This window comes from Taudactylus pleione, unplaced genomic scaffold (assembly GCF_031769625.1).
Source record: "Taudactylus pleione unplaced genomic scaffold, aTauple2 ptg000711l, whole genome shotgun sequence".
Lineage (NCBI taxonomy): Eukaryota > Metazoa > Chordata > Amphibia > Anura > Myobatrachidae > Taudactylus > Taudactylus pleione.
In genome coordinates, this window is record NW_028285113.1 from 12,948,473 (window position 1) to 12,976,130 (window position 27,658).

The 27,658-nt window shown below is 44.5% G+C and overlaps 1 protein-coding gene across 3 annotated transcripts in view; it reads left to right on the plus strand.

Moving 5' to 3' along the window:
- The window catches only part of ATM (ATM serine/threonine kinase), a 245,664-nt gene that overhangs the window by 167,570 nt on the left and 50,436 nt on the right, over positions 1-27,658 (plus strand). For all 3 annotated transcript variants that reach the window (XM_088456725.1, XM_088456727.1, XM_088456726.1), the window contains exons 39-48: positions 9,110-9,268; positions 16,615-16,723; positions 18,184-18,272; positions 18,552-18,654; positions 18,917-19,065; positions 19,157-19,261; positions 20,944-21,063; positions 21,931-22,159; positions 23,915-24,082; positions 26,801-26,920. In XM_088456725.1, coding sequence (XP_088312851.1) covers positions 9,110-9,268; positions 16,615-16,723; positions 18,184-18,272; positions 18,552-18,654; positions 18,917-19,065; positions 19,157-19,261; positions 20,944-21,063; positions 21,931-22,159; positions 23,915-24,082; positions 26,801-26,920 — 1,351 coding nt within the window. The remainder of the gene's footprint in view (positions 1-9,109; positions 9,269-16,614; positions 16,724-18,183; positions 18,273-18,551; positions 18,655-18,916; positions 19,066-19,156; positions 19,262-20,943; positions 21,064-21,930; positions 22,160-23,914; positions 24,083-26,800; positions 26,921-27,658) is intronic.

Here is a 27,658-nt window from a genome sequence, read left to right on the forward strand (position 1 = left end):
GGTCTGTGTAGTTGATCAAGCTCAGATAGTGCAGGGTTTTTGCATTCTGCATTGTATGTGACTTAATGCTAGCTGCTGCCTGTTACTTTCACTTTCCCAACTGTCAGTCATTTTTTTTTTTAACTATCCCTTCTCTGCTAAACCCCTTGCGGTGCGGTGTTGCAAGGGGGTTATTACCTCATTATACAGTTTATTGTGAGTGCGGTTGTCACATACAGCTCCTGGTCACACAGGATGTCTGACAGTGAGCTTGAGTTCTACACTCAGCCTAAGTGTACTGTATGCTTCGTACCACTGGTAGAGGGTGATGTTAACTCTGATGGGTTATGTACGGCGTGTCTTAGACAGGCACGGACAATTTCTGTCACTGCACCTGTGCAGGAGCTACCGTGGGCTTGTTTTGCTAGGCACTTACAACCCTAGTGGGCCAGCTGGCGACAACCCCTGCGTTTCCCCAGATGGGGGTCTCACAGCAGTCTATGGTGTCGTCCCCTATTCAGGGGTTCCCCAGACAGTTGGTAGTACATCAGAGTTTCCCGATATCGCCCCCTCAGGTCATCCATGAACCTGCGTGGGTTAGCTCATTGTCTACCTCTATGCAACATCTGTCGGATGTTTGACAAGGGGAGTCGTCACTGCGGCCGCAGAAGCATCAGCTGCAACCTCAGCATGATCAGGGTGATAAGGATGATGTGATGACAAGTGACGGTGAGATGTTGGACCTGTCGGCCCCAGACACTTCCCGAAATAAAGAGACGGAGTCTAAGGTCTATATACCAGGCCTCCTACGTGCGGTGTGCATGGCCTTGATTATTGAGGATGACATACCTCCTGTAGAAAAATCAAAATATGCCTTTTTCAGGGATATTAAAGGTGATGCTACGGTGTTTCCCCTATCTGGTCAGCTAGTGGATCATTTAGAGGAGGTGTGGAAAACGCCCGGTAAACGTTACCAGCCCCCTAGATGTATGGCGGTGGCATACCCTTTTTGCAGAAAATTTATTTTTCAAAATGGGAGACCCCGCCACGAGTGGATTGCCAATACCCTCCATGTCCTCCTTAAAGGATCCCACAGATCGCAAGGTGAAATATGTCTAAAATCTATGTATTCCCTTGCAGGAGGTGTGTCCAGACCGGCTATGGCCGTGTGCTGGGTGGCTAGAGCCATGGAACAGTGGGCTGATACCCTGGAGGCATCCCTGGACCCAAACTTGTCACCTGAACAGGTGAAGTTGGTGGGTAATTTAAGGGACTCAGCTACCTACATTAATGAGGCAGCGTTAGATATGGGCTTGCTTCCGTCTAGGATCTCCTCGGCAGGCTCGTCGTATCCTGTGGCTGCGGTCTTGGAAGGCGGTTTGGAGGGTTTACCCTTCAATGGAGAAGTCCTATTTGGCCCTGACCTGGACAAAATTGTGGCCACTCTAGCAGCAGCTAAGTCTGCGTGCTTGCCATCAGCTACAGTCCCATCAGGGACAGGTTCTTCGTCCTTTCGGCCCTACAGAACGCAGAATAAGTCCAGGGTACGGTCCTTCCCAAGAAGGACTGCCGCTAAGAAACCTGCAAACCCTAAGAAGCAGGCTTGGAGTACCAAACGTCCTCCTCCCAAGTCCGATGACAAACCTTCGGCCTGACAGGACGGGCCTCTCTTTGGGGGACCCCAAAGTGGGAGACTGACTTCTGAAATTCGCCCGGAGCTGGTGTCTGACCACTTCAGACACATGGGTCAGAGAAGTGGTCTCTCAGGGGTACGCCTTCTCCTTCCGCAGGAGGCCTCCCAGTCGGTTTTTCACCACGGGCCTTCCGTCCAAACGGGACAAGGCCCGGGAACTCAAGAAGGTATTGCACTCGATGCTCCAGAATGGAGTTATAGTGCCAGTTCCTTTGTCTCAGAAGCGATTGGGGTATTACTCCAATCTTTTTCTGGTGCAGAAACCCAATGGGTCCTACCAGCCAATACTCAACCTCAAATCCCTCAACAAATTTCTGAGGTTTCCTCGGTTCAGGATGGAGACCCTGCGTTCCATTATTTTAGCAATGGAACCTGGGTATTTCATGGTGTCGCTGGATATTCAGGATGCTTACCTGCATATGCCTATTGTCCCAGCACACCAGTGCTTCCTCAGATTTGCAGTGGTCAAGGACCACTTCCAGTTTCAGGCTCTGCCCTTCGGTCTGGCTACAGCACCTCGGCTGTTCACCAAAGTTATGGCTGTCATGGCAGCCCACCTGCGGTTGCAGGGAGTCCGCCTGTTGCCTTATCTGGAGAAACTTTAGCGCCATCTGCAACTAACAGTCTCTGTATTGCAGTCTCTTGGCTGGCTGATAAATTGGTCCTCCCTGGTACCATCACAGAGGATGCTCCATCTAGGAGCTCTGTTGGATTCCCAACATCAGGGGATCTTGGTAACGGGAGAAAAGATCTCTGCGTTACAGGCAAAAGTCCGTCTTTGCCTGCAGAGTCGCCGGGTGTCTATTCACTCGGCAATGAGGTTACTGGGATCCATGGTATCCATGTTCAACATGGTGGAGTTTGCCCAGTTTCACTCAAGACCTCTGCAGAAGCTGATCCTCTCCGGATGGAATGGGTCGCCCCAAAGGATAAAGACACAGACTATGGTGCTTTCCCCGGAGGTGCGATTATCTCTGGCCTGGTGGCTACAGACGGCTCACCTGAACAAGGGGCGCCCCTTTTGAAATGCAGACTGGGCCCTTTAGACGACGGATGCCAGTCTCCGAGGCTGGGGAGCGGTGATGGGTCCACACTTCTTTCAGGGAAGGTGGACATCGGTAGAAGCTGCTCTTCCAATAAACATATTGGAACTGCGGGCAGTATTCAAGGTTCTCCAGCAAGCAAGACCGGTCCTGCAAGGAAAACCTGTGCAGGTACAGTCTGACAACGCCACCACGATGGCATACATAAACCGCCAAGGAGGGACTCGCAGTCAGGCGGCTCTGACAGAGGTGTCCCGCATTCTAGTATGGGCGGAAAAGCATCTCGCCGCAATATCAGCAGTGTTCATACCAGGAGTTCTCAACTGGGAAGCAGACTTTCTCAGCTGTCAAGACGTGCATACAGGAGAGTGGTCTCTTCACCAGGAGGTGTGTCAGCTACTGGTGAACAAGTGGGGCCTTCCAGAGATAGATCTCATGGCCTCACGACACAAAAACAAACTTCCAATGTTCTGGTCAAGAACAAGAGACGCAAAGGCTTGTCTAGTGGACGCTCTGGCGGTCAAGTGGACCTTCCAGTATGCGTACCTCTTCCCTCCGCTCTCCCTTCTTCCTCGAGTGATACGCAAATTCAAGCAAGAAGGCGGCACGCTACTGCTGATTGCTCCAGTGTGGCCCAGGCGGCACTGGTACACGGATCTTCAGAGTCTGTCAGTGGACACTCCGCTGTTGTTGCCTCAACGTCAGGACCTGCTATCTCAGGGTCCTTGCCTTCATCCGGACCTGAGTCGGCTGTCTTTGACGGCGTGGCTATTGAGACTGCCCTCTTAAGGTCCAGAGGTTTCTCCAGCTCGGTGGTCAACACCATGCTGAGAGCTCGGAAGCCTTCATCTGCCAACATTTACCATAGAGTGTGGCGGGCTTTCTTCCAGTGATGTCGCACTAGAGGTTATGCTCCTCAGGTGTTCAGATTGTCCAGAGTTCTGGTCTTCCTACAGTTGGGTTTAGACCAGGGTCTTCGCCTAGCTTCCTGAAGGTACAGGTGTCTGTACTTTCAGTGTGGTTTCATCGTAGGATTGCTATGCTTCCTGATGTCCGCACCTTTATGCAAAGGGTGCTTCTTATTCAGCCTCCCTTTGTTCCACCTGTGGCACCATGGGATCTGGCTGTGGTCTTGAAGACTCTTCAAGGACCGCCATTTGAACCACTGGGCTCAGTGGATTTGAAATGGCTAACCATTAAGACTGTATTCCTTCTGGCTATTGCTTCGGCCAGAAGGATTTCGGAATTGGGAGCTCTCGCATGTAGACCTCCATTTCTAATTTTTCATAGAAACAGGGCTGTGCTGCGCACTCGTCCTGGGTTTCTTCCAAAGGTGGTATCTAGTTTCCATATCAACGAGGAAATTATTGTACCATCATTTACTTCACCGGACCTTTCGGTTGGTGAGGCCACCTTGGATGTGGTGCGGGCCTTGAAAATCTATGTGGACCACACTTCTGCTTTTAGGAAGTCAGACTTTTTGTTTGTCCTTTATGGCTTCCATAAGAGAGGTTGGCCAGCCACTAAACACTAGGTCTGTCGGTCCTTCGTGGGCGGCTCGACGTGGCACCTCAGCGGTTCAGCTTTGCAAGGCAGCCACGTGGTCATCTGTCCATACTTTCGTATGGTATTATGCTTTTGATACCTACACCTCTCAGGATGCTTCCTTCGGGCGGCGGATTCTCCTCTCAGCACAGGAGCGTCCCCACCCTTAAAGGATACTGCTTTGGGACATCCCCAAGGTATCCTGTGGATACCCTATGGACCCTGATGTGGAAAATATGAGATATGGTAAGAACTTACCCTTGTTATCTCTATTTCTACGAAGTCCATAGGGTTCCACAGGACTCCCGCCCTGTCACACCTGTACTGCAGATGGGCTTTGCTCTGGTCACCGTTTTTTCCATCTCCCTCTGGTGAGAATGTGATTTCTTGTGTGTTCCAGACTTTCTTCTCTCTCTTTTTATCCTCCTTCGGCCTATGGCTTGTGACGAAACTGAGTGCCTGAGGCTCGGGGGCGGGGTATAGGAGAGGGACCCCAGTGCATCCTGGGAGGATGGAAGATTTTTAACTCTGTGGTGCCTGGATGTCTGCCGCCATCGCCTATACCCCAAAGTAACCTGTGGAACCCTATGGACTTCGTAGAAATAGAGATAACAAGGGTAAGTTCTTACCATATCTCATATTTTAGTCAAAGTACCGTATATACTCGAGTATAAGTCGACCCGAATATAAGCCGAGGTACCTAATTGTACCCCAAAAAACTGGGAAATCTTATTGACTCGAGTATAAGCCTAGGGTGGGAAATGCAGCAGCTGGTAGTGCCCCCAGAAGTAATCCCCCCCTGGTAGTACCCCCAGAAGTAATTCCCCCTGGTAGTGCCCCCAGTAGTAATCCCCCCTGGTAGTGCTCCCAGAAGTAATTCTCCCTGGTAGTGCCCCCAGTAGTAATCCCCCCTGGTAGTGCCCCCAGTAGTAATCCCCCACTGGTAGTGCCCCCAGTAGTAATCCCCCACTGGTAGTGCCCCCAGAAGTAATTCTCCCTGGTAGTGCCCCCAGAAGTAATCCCCCCCTGGTAGTGCCCCCAGTAGTAATCCCCCCTGGTAGTGCTCCCAGAAGTAATTCCCCCTGGTAGTGCCCCCAGTAGTAATCCCCCCTGGTAGTGCCCCCAGAAGTAATCCCCCCCCTGGTAGTGCCCCCAGAAGTAATCCCCCCCTGGTAGTGCCACCAGATGTAATCCCTCCTGGTAGTGCCCCCAGAAGTAATCCCCCCTGGTGGTGCCCCGAGTAGTCCTAATAAAAATAAAAAAAAACACTTACCTGAAACCCCACTCCTGGTTCCACCGCTGCTATCAGCTCCTCCGGCCGCTTTGCATTATGGGAGAGACGTCGTCATGACGTCTCTCCCATTACCCACTGCGGGAGCTGGAAGATGGCTCCCGCAGTGGGAGCAGCAGCCGATGAGAGTCTGACAGACTCTCATCGGCTGCTGATTACAACAAACACACAGCTGCCGGCTCCGGCGGCTGTGTGTTTGGCAGTGTGTAGTGCTGACCGAACTCCGTCGGGTCAGCGCTACACACGCAGTGCAGCTGTGTCACAGAGACACAGTCTGCACCGCGGCCCGCATGGTACGCTACTCAGCTGCATACCATGCGGGCATGACTCGAGTATAAGCCGAGGGGGTGCTTTTTCAGCACAAAAAATGTGCTGAAAAACTCGGCTTATACTCGAGTATATACGGTAATCTGTTTCACTGAACCTGTAATTCAGACAGTGCGGGAATGTGATCACCTTTTTCTTCCTGTGTCAGAGGGTTTGTGAGACATATCTTGTCTAGCTTGCTGACAAGCAGGGGCTGGCTGGCAACTTTTAGTCTGGGGGGCACATGCAATCATGTGGCCCGGGCGGGGGGCGTAGACCGAGGCGTGGCACTGTAGATGCAGATGGAGGGCCGGGCCCCAGGATGGGCCGGGCCCCATAGCATCTGCAGTTACTGCACCTACAGTAGTTACACCACTGCACACATATACAATAACACACATACATACAGTTACACACATACATACAGACACAATTTGCAGTCACACACTAATACACACATTCATACAGTCACACACTAATACACACCTAGTCACAAATGAATACACACACACATAGTCACATACGCACATACAGTTACACAAATGCATATACACATTTATTCACTGTCACACACTAATACACACATACATACAGTTACACACTAATATACACCTACAGTCACAAATGAATTAGGGATGTGCAGGCTCGGATAGGTTCGAGTTTGCACGTGGAGTTCGGATTTTTCCCTCCAAAAAAACGGAACTCAGAACGAGGCAAAACGTCATCTTACATGGACGAACATCATCATTCCTGGTCTTTTGTCCAGGAATGATGATGTTCGTCCATGTAAGATGACGTTTTGCCTCGTTCTGAGTTCCGTTTTTTTGGAGGGAAAAATCCGAACTCCACGTGCAAACTCGAACCTATCCGAGCCTGCACATCCCTAAAATGAATACACATACATATAGTTTCACACATACATACACACACAACCTGATAAATATAGTCAGACACACATACCCACAGTCACAGACATACATACACACACTTATACAGACATACACACAGTCACACACAAACATGCATAAACACACTTAAATATAAACACATACCCAGTCATACATACACAGACAAACACACATACATACAGTTACAGAGACACATATATACACACACATACATGCATACAGTCACAGACACATACATACACACAGATACAGTTACAGAGACTCATACTTACACACTTATACACACAGATACATACACAGTCACAGGATCCCCCCCTCTCTATCACCTTACTGTCAGACAGGATACAGTATACTCACTGTTTATGTACTCTGTCTCCTCCATCCACTCTCATCCATGCTGCTGCTGGCCTGGAACTGACTGCCGTGTAGCCCCACCCCCTGTCCCGACTCCGCCTCCCTGTTAGCCTACTTCGAACTGCACTGCACTGTTACACTGACTGCAGCTGCAATGAATGGCCTGGGGCCCGCTGCGAGAGAACGGAGAACAGGAGGCGGGGCACGAGGTAGGAAGTCCGATGGAGCAGAGAGCGGAGGAGGACCAGCCCCAGCCGACGGCCTTCCACAGCCTGCGCTGCTATGTATATGCAGAGCACGGCTGCGGGCGGCCCTGGGACACTAAAATGTTGCCGGCCTGGGGGGCACATGGCACCCTGCCCCCCGGCCCAGCCCGCCACTGCTGACAAGGTTTTGCATCTAAGGTTTTACCGGTCGCCTTATTTTGTCTCGGAGTCTCAAGACAGAATTAGGTCTGAGCTCCCTCATGATAAAGATGACTGTCCTCTCTGTGTTGTATCAGTACCAGTTAGTTATCATTCCACAGAGATAGGTTCTCTTGAAAGGAGCAGGTCACATTCAACTCCCCTTTCATCCATTCTGTTTGGTCACTTTGTACATTATCACCTAAAAGATGTCCTTTCTTCTAGCTTTCATCTCTGCAACACATCTCATGTTCCACTAGGGCAAGGGTGTGGAACCTTTTTTCTGCGGAGGGCCATTTTGAACTATATCATTATTTGGGGGCCCAGGGCAGGCCACGCCCCCTCTGTGTGATGCCACACGTGGGCTGGGCCGCAATCGTCGGTGATTACAGCAATGAGGATGCTCCGGGGAGCTGTAAGGGCAGCGGTGTGACCGTCTGAAGCTTCCTAAGGACACTCCAGGCGGCACTGCTGCATAGATTCTGGCTATAGGATGCCATTCTAGGCACCCTGCTAGCCAGATGAGGCTAGCAGAAGAAGACTCGGAAGGCCAGACCAAATTTTTCCGCGGGCCTTCTACGGCCACCGGGCCTGAGGTTCCCCATCCCTGCACTAGGGGATAGCGGTTTTGCAGATGGTGCTTTCCTTTCAATCAAAGGTGTTTTATGGTTGAGTATCAGTAGGGTTAGGCTGTACCATCCTTGTTCACTACCCTAATTTGGTTTGCAGCTTGTAATTTCCAGCACCTAGCAGTTCCAGGGCTTCCTGTTAACTTTGATGGCCACAGGAAAGGGTTTGGTTTTTCTTCCTGTTAATCTCCCACTAGACACAGTGGGAAAATGAATTGGTGCCATCTGGGCATATGGGGCACTCCACCTGAGCTGCTGCTGGCTTTTCTTTTTCAATGGCCCAGGTCTGCACAGTGCCCACATGGTCATCTCCGCTTAGTTTTCAAAAGGTGGATACTGTATTACTTCCTCTGTTAAATCTGCATGTGGCAGAAAACCCCCCCAGGTATTGTTTCTTCTTAGGCATTAAACTCCTCTCGCTGAGAGTGGCTCTAATACGTATACCTCTACTATAGGTTTAGAAAAGTGGTTTTGTTTTTTATATTCACAATTAAATCATTTCAAATGTTGTAGGGAGGCACAGACCACTAGGGAAAATAGGGTCTGTCCTTGGCAGCTGTCCCTCTTTTTTGGACTTGTCTCCTTGCTGGGATAATGGTAAATTTAGGAGGTGCAGCAATCTTAGGGGTCTATTTATTAAGCATTGTTAGGAGGCAGAGTGAAAAGTATTAAGGTGCCAGCCAATCAGCTCCTAACTGCCATCTCACAGGCTGTGTTTGAAAAATTACAGTTGGGAGCTGATTGGCTGGTACCTTATCACTTTTCACTCTGCCTCCTAACACTGCTTAGTAAATAGACCCCTTAGTCTCTTACGGGTGGTATATAGCATCGTATGTGCTCCACTTTAGTATCAGCGGAAAGGATCTAGCGGTAAAATGCAAATAAAAAACTATTTTCTCATAATTTCCCTTGTCCCCGTGTTTCATTATATCACACCAAGCCGATTTTTTGTTTCAGATCATGCAAGGGAACAGCTTTTGATGACAACTTCTGGCTTGAGCTAAATTACCTTGAAGTTGCCATGGCGGTGCAGTCCTGTGCGGCCCACTTTACTGCCCTGCTGTATGCTGAAGTATACGCTGACAAGATCAAGTTAGACGGAGAGCAGCGGGCAAGGTAAGGTATTTGGTGGTCACACAAAATATTGATTTGATTTAGATTTCTCTTCTGTTCATTCACTTTGCATTTTGTTAATTGATAAAAATAAACTATTAGCTCTTCTATTTTTTAAAGCATTCCTACTTTGCAGCATTTTTTCCACACCTGCCGAAAACTTGCACAGTACTGTGTATATTTATATAGCTATATAATGTTGTTGTTTACACCCTGCAAACACTTTTCTGGACCATATTTTTTTCTGTTCATGTATTTTGCTCTTGGCGGAGTGATTTGTAGCCATGATAGATATCTTGACAGTCAACATATTTCATATAATCAAACATTGGTTTCATTACTTAAAGTTCAAATATATATATATATATATATATATATATATATATATATAGATATAGATATTATACAGATATTATACAAAGAGTACTGATAGTAGCGCTAGTTCCTATATGGAGTCTGTAAACATCACAATCCTTTGATGAATTGGTTAGTGTTGTACTATAATCCCGTTGTCACGGTGGCTGTTCTCAGTTCTCCAAAAGGATCGTTGTTGTGCGGTCCCACAATTTATGAAAATACAAAAGGTGAGAACGAGCGCCTTATAGTATAGTAAGTTTTATAATTGAATGCACACTTCTGTTAAATTACAAAGCGTACCGTGTGTGCCTAATAAACAGGCATATAATGTTGTGTTCCTGGTCCGCAATTATACGTTCCTTTTTAGTGTAGAACTTCCCTCCGGGTTTAGGATGGTTAATACAGCCACAATATTTATGAAAGTAGAAGAGGTGAGATCAAGCGTTTTATAGTGTAGTAACTTATACTATCAACCGCACACTTATAATAATTTACAAAGCGTACCGTGTGTGCCTAATAAATAGGCATGTATTGATGTATCCTTGGTCAACACCCTCACGTCCCTTTATAATGTGGCACAATTAATTCACTCCAGGTGGGATTATAAATAGGGAGAAAAGGATGCTTGCATAGTGTAGTATATTAAAAAGTTTTTTAATTACACACATATAACACAAAAAAAAACCAATTACAATTTAAAGATGATTTTAAAGCTTATCTGTTTGATATAGCAGTCCCAGATAGCGGGGGTCACCACAGCCTCAACGCGTTTCGTCCCTACTGCCTCTGCGGCTGGACTTCGTCAGGAGGATATTTGCAATACAAGTGGAGAGTATTCAAACATATATACCTTGTCTAATTAGTCCCTATTGCCCATAAATGGCACATCCGGTTTTCGGAGGTCCGGTCGCCATTTTGGATCTTACTGCGCATGCGCGGCACTCGTGAATATCGCGGGACTTCCCGCTGTATATGCAGAGCTTAAATCTCTGCTAAGTGTAACTCCAGTGGAGTCTCGGTACCTCGCGCAATCGTGGGATAATGTTATAAACCACCCGCGAGATGTCAGCACGAGAGACCATTAGCTTAGAAGTCTCCCAGTTCCCCTATACTTATGCATAGGAAAAAACGTCTCCGGAAAGTCGGCCATTTTGTTGTAGATTCACACTAGCGGTGGCCATTTTTCTATAGTTTCTGTGCAGATCTTACAACATGTAAAGATGATTACAGGGTATATTTAAACAGATATTATAGCAGATTATCTGGCCCTAAAGACTAATCTTTTACAATAAATACAATCATTAATAAAATGACATCAAAAGTAAATCAATAAATATACAAATATTAGAATAATATATAATAAATGATCTATAAAATGCATACATAAAAAACTTTTTAGCATTACCCAGATGATCGAATAAAAAATAGAATAATATAGCTTAAAATATTAATATGAAAAGTAATAAAACAACCAGTCAGAAATGACCCAATAAGCAATGATACGTGCTAGAAAGATGGAGGTAAAGATGCAGGGAATTCACAAAAAGGGGGTGATTTCGTACATTTCATTTAATCCGTGGGGAACCATGGTATTAATGGTAAAAATCCAAAACATCTCCCTTTGAGATATCTTCTTTTCCCTATCCCCTCCTCTTTCACTAAGGTATACATTTTCTATTGCTTTAAATTTTAGTCCTGTTGGATCGGCATTATGATACTTGCTAAAATGTTTCGGTATGGAATGGTTATCAGTTTTATTTTTAATGCCCCTCACATGCTCTTGTATTCTTAGTTTAATGTTCCTTTTCGTTCTACCAACATATTTAAGGTGACATGGGCATTCAATCATGTATATTACCCATGTCGTCATACAGTTCATAAGACTTTTAATTTTATAAGATTCCGTATTGTCAGAATTCCAAAAAGTACTATTATTATTATCGGCAAATTTGCAAACATTGCAGCTGTTGCACTTGAAAAAGCCTTTACTTCTCTGTATCCATTGTTGAGGTTTTTCTTCCAATGCTTTTAGACTACTTGGAGCCAGATGATTTTTTAAATTTTTTGCTTTTCTAAAGGCCATTCTTGGTCTATCTTGGAGCACTTTGCTCAAAACGCCATCAGTTTTCAATATATCCCAATGTTTGTTGAAAATGCTTCTTATTTCTTTCTCTCTATGGTTATATTGTGTTACAAAGACTACCCTACCCCTATTTTCGTAGAGGAACTTCGGACGATACTAATTGAAGCCCTACATAGGGAAATATTAACCAAGAGTGAATACCAGTTTTTAATTAAAAATAATCCAGTGATTCCTACGTTCTATTACCTACCTAAGATCCACAAGAGTTTGGTAAATCCCCCAGGACGCCCGATTGTGGCAGGTATAGATTCCCTCACGTCAGGATGCTCTGAATATGTGGAAAAATTCTTTAACAATTATGTTAGCACTTTAAGATCCTTTGTGAAGGACACCACATCTATTCTTCAGATTTTGAATGAAATCCAATGGATTGACACATACAAATGGGCAACAATATACTTCCATCCCACATGCAAAGGGAATTTCCAGCTGTCGTGAATTTCTGGACCAGGATGAAACACTGAATACGCAACATAAAGATTTTATATGTCACTTAATTAATTTTATATTAAGTCATAATTATTTTAAGTTTTTAGATACCTTTTACGTCCAGATAGAGGGCACAGCTATGTGGACTGTTTTTGCCCCAAGCTTCGCCAATCTCCATATGGGAAGCTGGGAGCATAAATATATATATGGAAATCATCCCTTTAAAGATCACCTAATTTTATACGCTAGATATATAGACGATATTTTAATAATTTGGAAAAGTACGGAAGAGGATTTTATGTCTTTTATGGAGTATCTTAAAGTCAACGATTTTAATTTGTCCTTTACATACAAGTTTAGTAACACAGAGATTGAATATCTGGATTTAATTTTAGGAAGTGATGAACATGGAATTATTAGTCGCAATTTTATTAAAAAAGTGGACACTAACAGTTATGTACACTTCAATAGTGGTCATGTAAAAAGCTGGAAAACCAACATTCCGTTTTCACAGTTCTGCCGTGTACGAAGAAACTGCAGTTCGAACTTGGTATTCAATGAACAACTGGAAGTATATTCGGGAAGATTCAGAGACAGAGAATACCCAGAGGACACTATACAAGCAGCTGTTAATAAAGTGAAAACTCTTGAAAGAAAAGATTTACTCACATACAAAACTCGTGAGCAAAGAAAAAATGAAGTGATCTTTGTAACACAATATAACCATAGAGAGAAAGAAATAAGAAGCATTTTCAACAAACATTGGGATATATTGAAAACTGATGGAGTTTTGAGCAAAGTGCTCCAAGATAGACCAAGAATGGCCTTTAGAAAAGCAAAAAATTTAAAAAATCATCTGGCTCCAAGTAGTCTAAAAGCATTGGAAGAAAAACCTCAACAATGGATACAGAGAAGTAAAGGCTTTTTCAAGTGCAACAGCTGCAATGTTTGCAAATTTGCCGATAATAATAATAGTACTTTTTGGAATTCTGACAATACGGCATCTTATAAAATTAAAAATCTTATGAACTGTATGACGACATGGGTAATATACATGATTGAATGCCCATGTCACCTTAAATATGTTGGTAGAACGAAAAGGAACATTAAACTAAGAATACAAGAGCATGTGAGGGGCATTAAAAATAAAACTGATAACCATTCCATACCGAAACATTTTAGCAAGTATCATAATGCCGATCCAACAGGACTAAAATTTAAAGCAATAGAAAATGTATACCTTAGTGAAAGAGGAGGGGATAGGGAAAAGAAGATATCTCAAAGGGAGATGTTTTGGATTTTTACCCTTAATACCATGGTTCCCCACGGATTAAATGAAATGTACGAAATCACCCCCTTTTTGTGAATTCCCTGCATCTTTACCTCCATCTTTCTAGCACGTATCATTGCTTATTGGGTCATTTCTGACTGGTTGTTTTATTACTTTTCATATTAATATTTTAAGCTATATTATTCTATTTTTTATTCGATCATCTGGGTAATGCTAAAAAGTTTTTTTATGTATGCATTTTATAGATAATTTATTATATATTCTAATATTTGTATATTTATTGATTTACTTTTGATGTCATTTTATTAATGATTGTATTTATTGTAAAAGATTAGTCTTTAGGGCCAGATAATCTGCTATAATATCTGTTTAAATATACCCTGTAATCATCTTTACATGTTGTAAGATCTGCACAGAAACTATAGAAAAATGGCCACCGCTAGTGTGAATCTACAACAAAATGGCCGACTTTCCGGAGACGTTTTTTCCTATGCATAAGTATTGGGGAACTGGGAGACTTCTAAGCTAATGGTCTCTCGTGCTGACATCTTGCGGGTGGTTTATAACATTATCCCACGATTGCGCGAGGTACCGAGACTCCACTGGAGTTACACTTAGCAGAGATTTAAGCTCTGCATATACAGCGGGAAGTCCCGCGATATTCACGAGTGCCGCGCATGCGCAGTAAGATCCAAAATGGCGACCGGACCTCCGAAAACCGGATGTGCCATTTATGGGCAATAGGGACTAATTAGACAAGGTATATATGTTTGAATACTCTCCACTTGTATTGCAAATATCCTCCTGACGAAGTCCAGCCGCAGAGGCAGTAGGGACGAAACGCGTTGAGGCTGTGGTGACCCCCGCTATCTGGGACTGCTATATCAAACAGATAAGCTTTAAAATCATCTTTAAATTGTAATTGGTTTTTTTTTGTGTTATATGTGTGTAATTAAAAAACTTTTTAATATACTACACTATGCAAGCATCCTTTTCTCCCTATTTATAATCCCACCTGGAGTGAATTAATTGTGCCACATTATAAAGGGACGTGAGGGTGTTGACCAAGGATACATCAATACATGCCTATTTATTAGGCACACACGGTACGCTTTGTAAATTATTATAAGTGTGCGGTTGATAGTATAAGTTACTACACTATAAAACGCTTGATCTCACCTCTTCTACTTTCATAAATATTGTGACTGTATTAACCATCCTAAACCCGGAGGGAAGTTCTACACTAAAAAGGAACGTATAATTGCGGACCAGGAACACAACATTATATGCCTGTTTATTAGGCACACACGGTACGCTTTGTAATTTAACAGAAGTGTGCATTCAATTATAAAACTTACTATACTATAAGGCGCTCGTTCTCACCTTTTGTATTTTCATATATATATAGATATATGGAACAGCACAGGACCGGCACTCATCACGAAATAAATCACTTTTACCGGGTGCCCCCACAAGAAGGGGAGATATGGAGCAGAAGGTGCGGCACTCACGGTCCAATATTGAAGTATACCGAGGTGATACTGGCAGAATAACGTTTCTGTTTTTTATAGCTGTCTTCAGAAAATATTTTCTGAAGACAGTTATAAAAAACTGAAACGTTATTCTGCCTGTATCACCTCTGTATACTTCGATATTGGACCATGAGTGCCGCACCTTCTGCTCCATATATATATATATATAATATATATATAGCAGCTGCAGGTTGTAGAGATGGGGACGGGACCTGGCACTGCCATTAGCCCCTCCCCCTAGCGGCAAAATGTTGTGGGTCAACGGGGAGGGGTGGGGCCAAATTACGCGATTCTAAAGGAATTGCATCATATTGGCTCCGCCTCTTCCCGATTGACCCGCAAATCGTGGCATTTTGCAGCGTGGGGATGGGTCTTAATAATATGGCACTCGTCTCGTCTGTCGGGGGGTTTCTGAGTACTTAGAAACCCCCCCTGCGTGCGCTACTGAGTATAATTGGCAGGTAGTTTATAATTAATACAGTATTTGTTTAGCTTTAATACACAAATATTAAATGTCTACTAAGCATATGTTTAACAATATAAGAATGATGTATAAATTATGAATTCACAGATGGCCCATCCCAACTGAAATCATATAGGCCATTTGGTGTAGGTGAATGTTCCACAATGCAAACATTAATATTAGGGTATTTGGCACCCATGGCAAGATGAAAAATGGCGTCCCTCCCCAACTGATGTGCGCTGCAAAAAAAGTGGGTGTGGTCACATGTCACAAGGGCCGTGGCCACTAGAAAAATGGGGGAGTGTCAACATGACACCACACCACTGTTTCTTGTCTCTCTGGGAACATTCCTTTCCATTGTATATGCACCTTAATGCCCCCAGTAGTAGTGCCCCTTATGCAGTGCCCCCAGTAGTAGTGTCCCTTATGCAATGCCCACTGTAGTAGTGCCCCTTATGCAGTTCCCCCAGTAGCAGTTCCCTTTATGCAGTGCCCCTGTAGTAGTGCCCCAGGTAGTAGTGCTCTTTATGCAGTGCTTCCAGTAGTAGTGCCCCTTATGCAGTGCCCCCAGTAGCGCCCCTTATGCAGTACCCCCAGTAATGCCCTTTATGCAGTGCCCCTTATACAGTGCCCCCATGAGTAGTGCCCCTTACACATAAGACACACAGAACACAAAACTACTTACCCGGATCCCTGCTCCTGCACCCGCCGCCGCCTACTCCTCCCGTCCCGCTCGGCACTATGGGAAAGACGTCATGTCAGTATATGTACTACCAGACGGCGGCGTTGTGTTTGTTTTAGTATGTAGTGCCGCGGTCCGTGTTGACCTGGATGGAGGCCAGCAGCGTTTCCCCCCGCCATCGGATCAGACAGCTCCCAGGGCACGTGCCCCACTCGACTACCCCCCCCCCCAGTTACGCCACTGTTTTATATTACCCGTCTGTGCTGTGCAGACAATAGGAAACCTGCCCAGCAGAGAGAGAACCAGAATTCATTTTTATTTTTAGGTATCACATAGTGTATGAGCCACTATGCAGTATAACAAAGCAAATAACAGCATCAGGCTTATTAGTTAGCCACATTTAAAGCAGGATTATTAGATCCTATACTTACCATTATGTCTGCTACCATCAGGTGCAACTCCAGTGCACGCAAGGCTCTGAAGTTTGAGGAGGAAAGTCAGACTATGACCATTGTCAGCATGAGTGAGAAAAGCAAAGAGGAGAGCGGGATAAGCTTGCAGGTATTTCTACAGCCAGTGTCTGGTAAGCTGGCACTAAATGTAGTTACAGATCGTTCCTGTATATGACATTTATTAAATAATTGTAAGCCTTCTGCATCTTCAGACAAAGTTTTGCTATTGTTATTTATAAAGCAACAGCATATTATACTATGCTGTACATCGAGGGGATAGTGATGTGTACAAATGACATTATATTGACATGCAACAGAATGTAAGATGAGCTAACACTGTACAATATATGAAGAATAGTTGAGGCTGATGGATACTGTAATGATTATCGGCATATCAGCAACTTGTGATCCCAACTGTAATGCGCAACGACAAAATGCTGGTACTATGTAAGTAAATGTTAATAAATGAATAACATAAGACAGTTATTGGGAGTTATGTGCAGTTACTGGTGGTGTGGGAGGGTTGGAAGCAGGGGAGACAGGGTGAAGTGGAGACATTAAATGGACAGTTGTGGCTGCTGTTACTGCCAGCAGAGGGGGCTGTGGAGATTTCCCATGAGGAACTGTGATGCCCGTTGGTACAGGACATGTCCTGCATGGACACTCTCTGGCAAATAACTTGAAGGGTTCCCTCGCTGTATCATGTAGAATGTTTGTGGCCAGCTTGTTCTGCTGTATATACAGACAGATGTGTCCTCATACACTCAGCTTCTTGTAACAGATCTTTTAAGCTAAAAAGTCGCTTGGCTCTCCAAGAAGGGCTATTTGCTGCGACTTGTGTCACAGTATTAATTGACAAATATGTACTTGTTTTGAATACTCAGCCCTAGCACATTATTCATACCTTAGGCAATACAAACGTTGGTATAACACAGTATGACATGACGTAGCACCCTAGGAGAAGGATGAGTTTTGTGTGTCTGTCTGTGTGTGTGTCTAAGTGTAGTTGTATTCAGTCAACGATACCCACACATATACAAATTGAAATTGATTGTGGAAACTCGTAAGGTGCATACACACTAGACGATATGCTCCCTGAGCGATATCGTCTAGTGTGTCCCCGGCAGGCTGTGCTCAATGTCGTTCATGACATTGAGCACAGCCGCTGAACAATATCATTAGCGATATCGTTCAGCGCCGGGCTCTCTCACCCATTCCCTGACATGCAGCAACCTGACGAGGTCGTCAGGTTGGCCTGCATGTCAGCCCGATGAACGAGGATGACGAACGACCCGCGGGAACGCGCGTCGTCGTCATCGTTCATCTTTTTTGTGTTAAAAATGGACGATAAAGTGGACGACTGAACGATAACGATATCGTTATCGTTCAGTCGTCCACTTTAATCGCCCAGTGTGTACGCACCATTAACATTGGAAATTCAGTTGATTTACCCTGTGCTTTGCTGAGATTCGTGCTATAGAAACTTCATCAGCGGAATCAGTCTAGATGTAAACCTTTGCGCAGCGTTTTTCAGATTTTTATTTTTATTTTACTCTTTGTGCATATTAGGACCTCCTGATGGAAATTTACAGGAGCATTGGAGAGCCTGACAGTCTGTACGGATGTGGAGGGGGGAAGATGCTTCATCCTCTTGCTAGGTAAGAAGGCTCAAAGAGGAAATATGCAAGACTATAGCAATAGGCATAAATATAGCAAGATTGTGTCAGTATCTTGTTATGTTAATAAAAATAAAAGCATACATTGCTTCCAGAATAAAACGGTGATACAACCACTGCTCAGAGTACCTCCATAATGCAGATATTCCAACTTCCTTCAGCGAACATTTCTCTGTGTCCGATTGTTTGCTTGGTAAATCCACTGCTCATTTAAGACCGCTTACATTGCCCAGACATACTGTATATTTTTCTTCGTGTCAGAATCCGAACGTATGAACATGAAGCCATGTGGGGAAAAGCCTTGGTTACTTACGACCTGGAAACTAATCTTCCTCCAGCGACTCGCCAAGCTGGAATTATGCAGGTATTTGTCTTCTGCATGGCCGGTCTTTCTTGAACTTGATAAACCCATACACTTTAACATAGTTTACAATAGGTGTTCTATTATCCCATCCTCTGCTGTAATGATAATACACTTTCTGCTGTGTATACACAGTGCTCTCTGGGCTGGATGTGCTTAGCAGTGGGGCTGGACCTGGCACCCACTTGCTGGAGTTTATTTAGGGGTGAGAGCTGCGTTAGGACACTCTGGTAGTGTACTGCGTGATGTGTACCTTTTCCTCCAGGCGTTACAGAACTTTGGCTTATGCCACATGCTGTCCACCTACCTGCGAGGTCTAGAGCAGGAGAATGCCGAGTGGTCCTCAGAGCTGCGGGAAATCCGCTTCCAAGCTGCGTGGAGGAACATGCAGTGGGACCAGAGCCCGTGCCATAAGTAAGTACAATAAAACTTTTTACTGTAAATAGAAAATATATATATATGTAGGTGTGATCTTTTATATCTACTACTGTTTCACCTTGTTTAGAGATAATGCACTTGGGCCTGGCTATCATGAATCTCTGTACCGGGCTATACAGTCCCTGAGAGACAAGGAATTTTCTTCTTTCCAAGACCACATTAAGTATGCCAGGTGAGTAGATGACATTCTTTTGACCTCCAATATAATTTCTATACAGATGATACTCAAATCTACCTTTCCACCCCTGACCTCTCCCAATCTCTCCTCACCTGTATCTCCAACTGTCTCCATGCTATCTCTTCCTGGATGTCGCAGCGATTTCTTAAACTTAACATGTCTAAGACTGAGCTGATCATCTTCCTACTCTCCACCATAACCTCACTTCCCACTATTTCTTTATCTATTGATGGCACAACTATCTCCTCTAGCCCCAAAGTGCGCTGTCTTGGAGTTATCCTAGACTCCTCCCTCTCTTTCAAACCTCACATTAAGTACCTCTCACAGTCAGTCCTGCCGTTTCCATCTGAAAAATATTTCCAGGATTAGACACTTCCTCACCCTGGATGCTACTAAAACCCTCATCCACTCACTTGTCATCTCCAGAATGGACAACTGTAACCTTCTCCTGGCTGACCACCCAGTCTCCCACCTCTCTCCACTACAATCGGTCCTCAATGCTGCTGCTCAGCTCATCTTCCTCTTCAAACGTTCTACATCTGCCTCCCCTCTCCTTCAAGCCCTACACTGGTTTCCATTCCCCTTCAGATGCCAATTCATGGTTCTTACACTCTCCTACCAAGCCTTCACCCAATTCTCTTCCACTTACATCTCTGACCTCATCTCCCTTCACACTCCCACCCCCGTCCACTTCGCTCAACAAATGCATGCCATCTCTCCTGCCAACTGATTACTTCCTACCACTCCCGCCTCCAAGATTTTGCCCGTGCTGCTCCCTAGCTTTGGAACTCTCTCCCTATCCCTATCAGACTTTCCACCTCTCTTTTTAAAGTTTTTAAAATGTGACTTTAAGTAGGTGTTTAATTGTCCTCTTTTCGATCACCAGGTACTCTCCCCTGTTATTTCACATCACGCCTAGCATTATGTAGGGGGGTTAGATAAGTGCGAAGACACAATTATAAAACAAAGAGTATCAGGAGAGTGTAATGAGTTTAATGTGTATTACCCTTTAATGTACTACACATGTGCACATCATCTTGCGTTAGTGTGTATTAGGTAAGTTTGTGACATTTATGAGAAACTCTAACTCCGCAAGCTAAGCTACAGTAGGGTTGAGTATGGGATGCCAGCACTCAGAATCCTGGCAGTCAGAATCCCAACGCCAGCATTCCGACAGGGTTAGGATACCAACATCTGTCAGTAAGTATCCTAACCCTACCCCTACCTCTAAACCTAACCCTCCCACCCCAAAACCTAATCCTAAACCTCCCCCCCCACAGCCTAATCCTAAACCTCCCCCCCCCACAGCCTAATCCTAAACCTCCCCCCCCACAGCCTAATCCTAAACCTCCCCCCCACAGCCTAAACCTAATCCCCACAGCCTAACCCTAATCCCCCACCCCCGCAGCCTAACCCTAATCCCCCACCCCCGCAGCCTAACCCTGACCCACCCCCTAATTCTCCCCCTAACCCCAATACTTATTTTCGTGATTCCGTCGCCGGCATTCTGATCCCCGGCATCCCAACAGCCGGGATTTAAACTACATCCCCTACAGTAAATTATCTTATTCCACAGGGAGAAATGCCTGAGGACTGCAACAGGTCAGGTATTGCAAATCATACACATCATCGTGCCAGCAAATCACTCATCATTCTTTTTTCTAATGTGTCTATAGGGTTAAGGAAGTGGAAGAACTGTGCAAAGGCAGCCTGGAGTCTGTGTATTCTCTGTATCCCACGCTGTGCAGGCTCCAAGCTTTTGGGGAACTAGCAAGTGCTGGAAAGATGTTTCCCAGGTAAGTTACTCTCTGACACAGTAACATGTTCCTATAGTACATCAATCTATTCTAAAGGTGCATACACACATATAGATTTTCTGTCCAACCATCCAACTAGTTGATTGGTTGGAATGAAAATCTGGTAAGGTATGGGAGTAAATGATGATCAGCAATTTGCTCCTAAATGCCAGAAAACAGATGAAAATGGTCGTTCAGACAAGTTTGTTAAATGTTTGATCTAAACAATTTGTTCAAACAACAGTTTTTTTCCATTTTACGGCATTTGGGATTGCTGATTGTCATTTACTCCCATATCTTACCAGATTTTCATTCCAACCAATTAACTAGTTGGATGGTTGGACAGAAAATCTTTACGTGTGTATGCAGCCTTAGATGGAGGGGTCTTTGGACCTCATTCAGAGCCTGTCGCAAAATGCGAGCACTCGTTCTGAATGAGGGCGGCCGCCTCTATGTTCAGAGCCGGCCTCCTGGCCACTCGCTAGGCTGTGGGTGACCACCCACAGCTTTAGCGAGCGGCCAGGTTGATGATCGCGATGGTCGAGACCATCGGGGCTTGCGACGAGACCCTTGTGGTAGGGTCTCGTCTATTAGAGCCGGAAGCTCACCACTGACGTCACGAGTGATGTCAGTGGGGCCGCCCCCAAACGGCAGGCGTTCCGTCGGGAACGCCTCCGTTTGGCCAGCCACCCCCCCACCCCGCCTACAAAACGGTGCAAGCTGTCGATCACCATCGACAGCCGCCCCTTTTGTAGTGAGCCCCAGAGCGAGAGAATTTCTCTCTCGCTCCGTGGCTTGCGCACTCGCAGTGCGGCCGCTTTTCGGTGACCGTTCTTCATGTACCAGAGTAATTGTCATTGTGTTTAGACCCATCACCGAGCACCAGCTAAATGACCTGTACACGAAGTGGCAGCAGCAGTCCCAGCTCCTTAAGGACAGTGACTTTGGCTTCCAGGAGCCCGTCCTTGCTCTTCGATCTGTCATCTTGGAGAATATGCTGGAGAAAAACAGCCCAAGCCAGGATTGCCTTAAACACATCCTCACCAAGCACTTAGTGGAACTCTCCAGGGTTTCCAGGACTGCCAGCAACACCCAGGTAAATGCTGCATAGAATAACTATTGTCTGAGAGTAATGACCTTCATGTCTCACATAGGGCCTGATTCAGAGCCGCTCGTAAGCGGCAGTACGCTCGTTCCGAGCGATATTTGCACATCTGCGCATGCGTACGGTTTTTAGTACGCATGCGCGAACCAGTCAGTGCGGCCGAAAATTGTTTGTTCGCTATATAGCGAGTGTCTGCTATTTTGAGTGACAGAATGAGGCGTATGTGGGTGGTAACAGGGGACGGTGCTTGAAAACGGAGTGGAGATCAGAACATAGGCGTGCTTAAAGGTCAAAGCGGGCGTTTTATGGGTGTGCATAATTAACACAGCAGCGTCATTGACCACGTCACTTGGTTGTTTTATAGCCAGAACTGCTCGCAATATTGTGGTAGGAAAAACCAACCACAAGAGTAGCGAGCAGTTCATACGCTGTTCGATGTACTCGATTAATCAAATAAATAGCGGACATGACGTATGATGCGAGCGGCCAGGGGGCGTTTTTATCAAAATATCGACCGCAAGTTTTGCTCGCTCGTTCAGACTTATAGGCGTGACCAGACCGCAAAGAGCGAACGGTTCATTTGAATAGCCACCCCTTTTTATTAAACGAACGACCGCAAATAGCGAGCGGCTCTGAATCAGGCCCATAGTCCGCAAATGTAATCTTTCCCGTAAAGCTGTATAAACATGTTGTAGTTCAGCTTAAGGCAGGTAGTATATTTTCCTACACAGCAATCTACCTGGCTGGAACACCCCTCTAACCCCATTAAAGGACACCACAGTCAGACTCTTTCAATCAAAGAATGACTGATAACAGAGAACAATTAGGTGTGCTCTGCTACACAGCAAATATAAATACAATTTAGAACATAAATCCTGCTGGTATCCGGTCTAGATAGACACCAGATGTTAGATAGTCAATAGGCTGACAGGGACAAAAGGTCAACACACTAAAGTTCGACATGTAAGGTGGTCGACAGTGTCAAAAGGTTGACACAGAAATGGTTGACACATTTCTTGTTGTTGTTTCTTTTTATTTTTAGGGTTAGGCTCTTACCCCGACGGTTAGGGTTAGGCACCAAAAGGGGGGTTACGGTTAGGCACTAGAAGGAACGGTTAGGGTCAGGCACCGACCCCGATGGTTAGGCTTAGGCACTAGGAGGGAGGGTTAGGGTGAAGATTAGGGTTAGAAAACAACAACAAAAAAGTGTCGACCATTTTCATGTAGACAATTTTCGTGTCGACCTTTTGACCTTGTCAACCCTTTGTATCGGTCGACCCTTTGTACCTGTTGACCTTCTTACGTGTCGACATTTAGTGTGTCGACATTTTGTCCCTGTCGACCTACTGACTACCTAACATCTGATGTCTATCTAGACATTGCCTACCTTTTTACTGTAGATCTTTCAATCCACACCCATCCTGCCATACTTTTGGAAATAGCCACATATGTTTGTGAATGTTATAGAAGGCATCTTCTGCTGTAGGTAGATCCTAGTCCTTTAAAGCTTACTATTTTGCCTGTGTGTTATTTGCTGCATTATCACACCTCCTCTGTTTTTGTGTTTAACTTCAGACTGTTGGCACCTGGCTACAAATGCACATATACTGTATCTTCAAGTTTAAGAGCTTTTAAGTGAAAAAGAGAAGCCCTGGGTGCAGGACAGATGCACACAGTATAGTTTCTGCTAATAATGGAACGGTGTCATTCTAGAACTGAGATTGTTGTGGCCTTTGTCACTTACAGCTACCAGAGAAAGCATTGTTCCAGATTAAACAACACAGTTCAGGAAAATTCCTGGTGTCTGAATGGCAGCTCGAAGAGGCTCAAATGTTCTGGGCTAAAAAGGAGCATAGCCTGGCTTTGGGGATACTCAGACATATGGTGGACAAATTGGAATCTAACAGTTTAGAGGTTTGTCACATAGTAATATCGTTGTACGTTGCTCTCGTTTGAGATCATGTTTGTTGAATGTATTAACAGGATTAATAGTAAAAATGGTATCAACTGTGCTAGTACAAGTCTATTAGGGGAATTCAATATGGAGCGAAAACTCAGTTTTTGCGTTAATATCGCACCTATGACGTCATTATCGCAGGTTTTAGTTTTACACTGTATTCAATTTCAAAGACTTTTCGCAGGTTCGAAAAGTCTTTGAAAAAAAACGGGGATAACTTTTCACCACTGAATAGGTGGCGAAAAAAAGTGCAGAATTGGGGTTTAGGGGTGCAGGCTTAAAAACAATAGCCTGCACCCCTGGGAATGACATTTCTAAAAGAACTGTGTCAAAAAAAAAAAAAAAATAGGGACACCCCAAAAAATTATTTAAAAAATTGGGGTGAAAAAAAAAAATAGGAAAAAAGTGTTTAAAAATAGGGAAATAGGTTCAGGGCTATTCTGCAAGTATGCGGCAGGTGTTTTCTAGAATAGGCTATTAGCGGCAGGTGCATAGTTGCAGAATTTTTAAAAACTTACTTTAGGGACATAAAAATATGCTAGTACCCATTTTCATGTACCCCAAATTTGATGGGACCACGTAAAAAAACGAAAAAAAATAACCTAAGTGCTCTTCTGCAACACTTCTTCAATGTCGGGAAAAAAACACCTGCTGCGGCTATTTAAATCCCCGACTTTCATTTACAGGCTAAAACGGGGGTACCCATAGTGATCCCCCATGTTTTTACAACTTTAGGGGGGTCCTACAATTTTTTTAAGGAAAATTTCGTAACTTTACGCAAATCCCACTTCGCCAGGTCCCGTTTTCGTATTTCATATTGAATACGGGGATAAGCGGGCGCGCACCCGATACTTTATCCAAGGTAAAAGCTCCGATATGAAACGTAAAATTCTACAGCGAAGTTTACGTTTCATATTGAATTCCCCTCTATAGCTTTAAAAAAAATAATAAATATCCATACACTCTAACATAGAAAAATAATCTCTTTAATTACTGTGTAAAATTATATAAACATAAACATACACAATAAAAAAGGACCAGATTTGTTGGTGGATTGCATGAAGTTGTGGACCATTTCTTGGCGGTTGAGTGCATTTCTTAAAGAAACCTAACCTCACGGCCTGTCAGCCAAAGCCTGTGGGACCAGAAGTGGGAAGATAAACGAGGTGTTCTTCAGAATAAACCCAAATTAGTGCACTTTTGCCGTAAGAGCTCTCTTTCAATCCTAAAGTGTCGACCAGTAGTGGGACCAATTATTGGAAGCAGCACCACCAAATAAAAAGCCCTTCTGGATTTAGCCTTTAACACATTGCTGAATCATTGTCATGTTAATCAATCACCAGATATTTTACAATTGCTGCCCAAAAAATATTCTTTGTATCTGAGAAGGTTTATTGTTTATAGAGTGTGTATTGCGCTGTGACGCCAGATCAGTGATGGCAACAGGCGTCCCTCCAAGCCTTCAACTCCTTCCTGTTTTGTTTTATTGTAGCTTGTAACGCTTATTTTAAAAGTTTGTTGATATGTCATTACGGATACTTGCCTCATTAGTTAATCAATTATATTAGTATTACTTACTCCTGAGATTATAAGTAATGTTGGGCCCTTCTGAAAGTTAGAGGTGCGACTACTGCAGCTCCTGAGGTTATCAGGTTGCCTATCACTGCCCTAGATGGTCATCCAGAGACATTGCTACTCTGTCTGTATCATCATTTATCAGGGAGGAATTAAGAGCAGTATAGATATTGAAGAGGCCACGTTATTGCAGCATAGATCCTTCAGTCTGTGGCTTGGTACTGAGAACCCTCAGCAGCAGGCATAAATGATGTGTTTGTGCCAGAGCCGTAACTAGAATTTTTGCTGCCCAGTGCCAGAAAGAGCATTGGCACCCCCCCCTATTTTTTTAAATAGGGAGAGAACACACCCAAAATAGGGCCATGGTCTCATGGGGAAGGGCCAGGGAAGAGATAGGGGAGGCCAGGAGATGCTGGGGATAAAATAAGAAGAAGCTACAAGTAAGAATGATGATAAACCGAAAATTGACAGGCCCTAACAGCGCCCCCCTGCCGTGCCCTGTGACGTGGCACATGTCACATTACTCTAGTTACGGCCCTGGTTTGTGCCCTGACACTACTGACTATTAGAGCTCTGTCCACCCTGTCCATGTCTTTGTAAATAGCCTCAGCTATTCTCCATCTCTACCTACCACTCATGTCCCCCTGGAGGGTGCAAGCAGAAATAAGCATTAACTCCTGCCTCTGAGCCTCTCATGGGTTGATAGCAGGTCCCTAAATGAATAGCTCCAGGTAGTTTGCCCAGGAGAACAGACTGCTCGACACAACTCGCAGCTAATTGAATCTACCCCTAAATGTCCAGTCTTCTGGCGTCAGGGCCATGTGCCCCCCAAGGCTCTACACGAGAAAAAGCCTTAACATATTAGGTACAAAAGTCCCATTTTATCTTTGCTAAAATTTGTTGAATATGACATGACTAGGCATGTTCAATGAAATTGGCAAAACAACAAGTGTACATTACTTTTTATTTAAATGTAATGCTTTGCATCATCCTGCATTTAAGTATAATCGGTTGGCATTTTAATGTTGGCTGTGTTTGCTGTATGTACTTGCTTTGCTCTTTTACCTGACCTGAAGTGTATTGTGTATTTTTATGTCAAGGTTGAGAGTAATCCCGACCTTCAGCTAATCTACATTGAGTGCTTGAGGTTATGTGGGAACTGGCTTGCAGAAACCTGTCTGGAGAGTCCTACTATCATTATGAAGAACTATCTGGAGAAGGTATCGCTGAGTTATCATTTATTGCCCTTGCAGAAAACTGCTCACTAGCTCTTGTGGAAACGCAGGACCCATCATTACATGACAATTATTAGAGAGCCATAGGTTGCTGACCTCTGGTCTAACAATGGAAAGCTGCTGTCATAGCCCAAGATAGGGGTCTATTTATAAAGCCGGGGTAATAATGGGGACTTTCTATTGCAGCTTGTCACAGAGATGGAAAATCTAGTTTTACAATGGTTTATGAAATAAATGTAGACAGCCCAGTTCTCCGCTGATACCGGCTGGTGAGTGGTAAAAGTACTCTTACCACCTTACCATTCGCCGGGCCGAGAGACTCTGCGCATGCTTGTACAAAGGTGCGCAGTGGAACTGGAAGCTCAGCTTGGTCTTCAAGTTACATTTTTCATAAAATAAACATAAAAAAAAAAACGATGAACTAAAAAAATGAAAAAAAAATTAATAGGGAATATTTTTTATTGTGCCCGTCACTGCTACCACCATCCTGAGATAGTGATAGAAGGACCGCATTGGTACTTGTACTGCTGCAGTCTTTAATAAGTATACTTCCCTATGCATTCACCTGAGCTCCCCAGTGATGGCTACCACCTTTGATACTCAGCGAAGGGTCTTTTCTTCATTTAATAAATATGCCCCTTTTCTTCTTCAGGGTCCATAGGGATCCACAGAGATACCATGGGGATAATGTAATTGGACAGATCCGAGCACCAAACAGTGAAA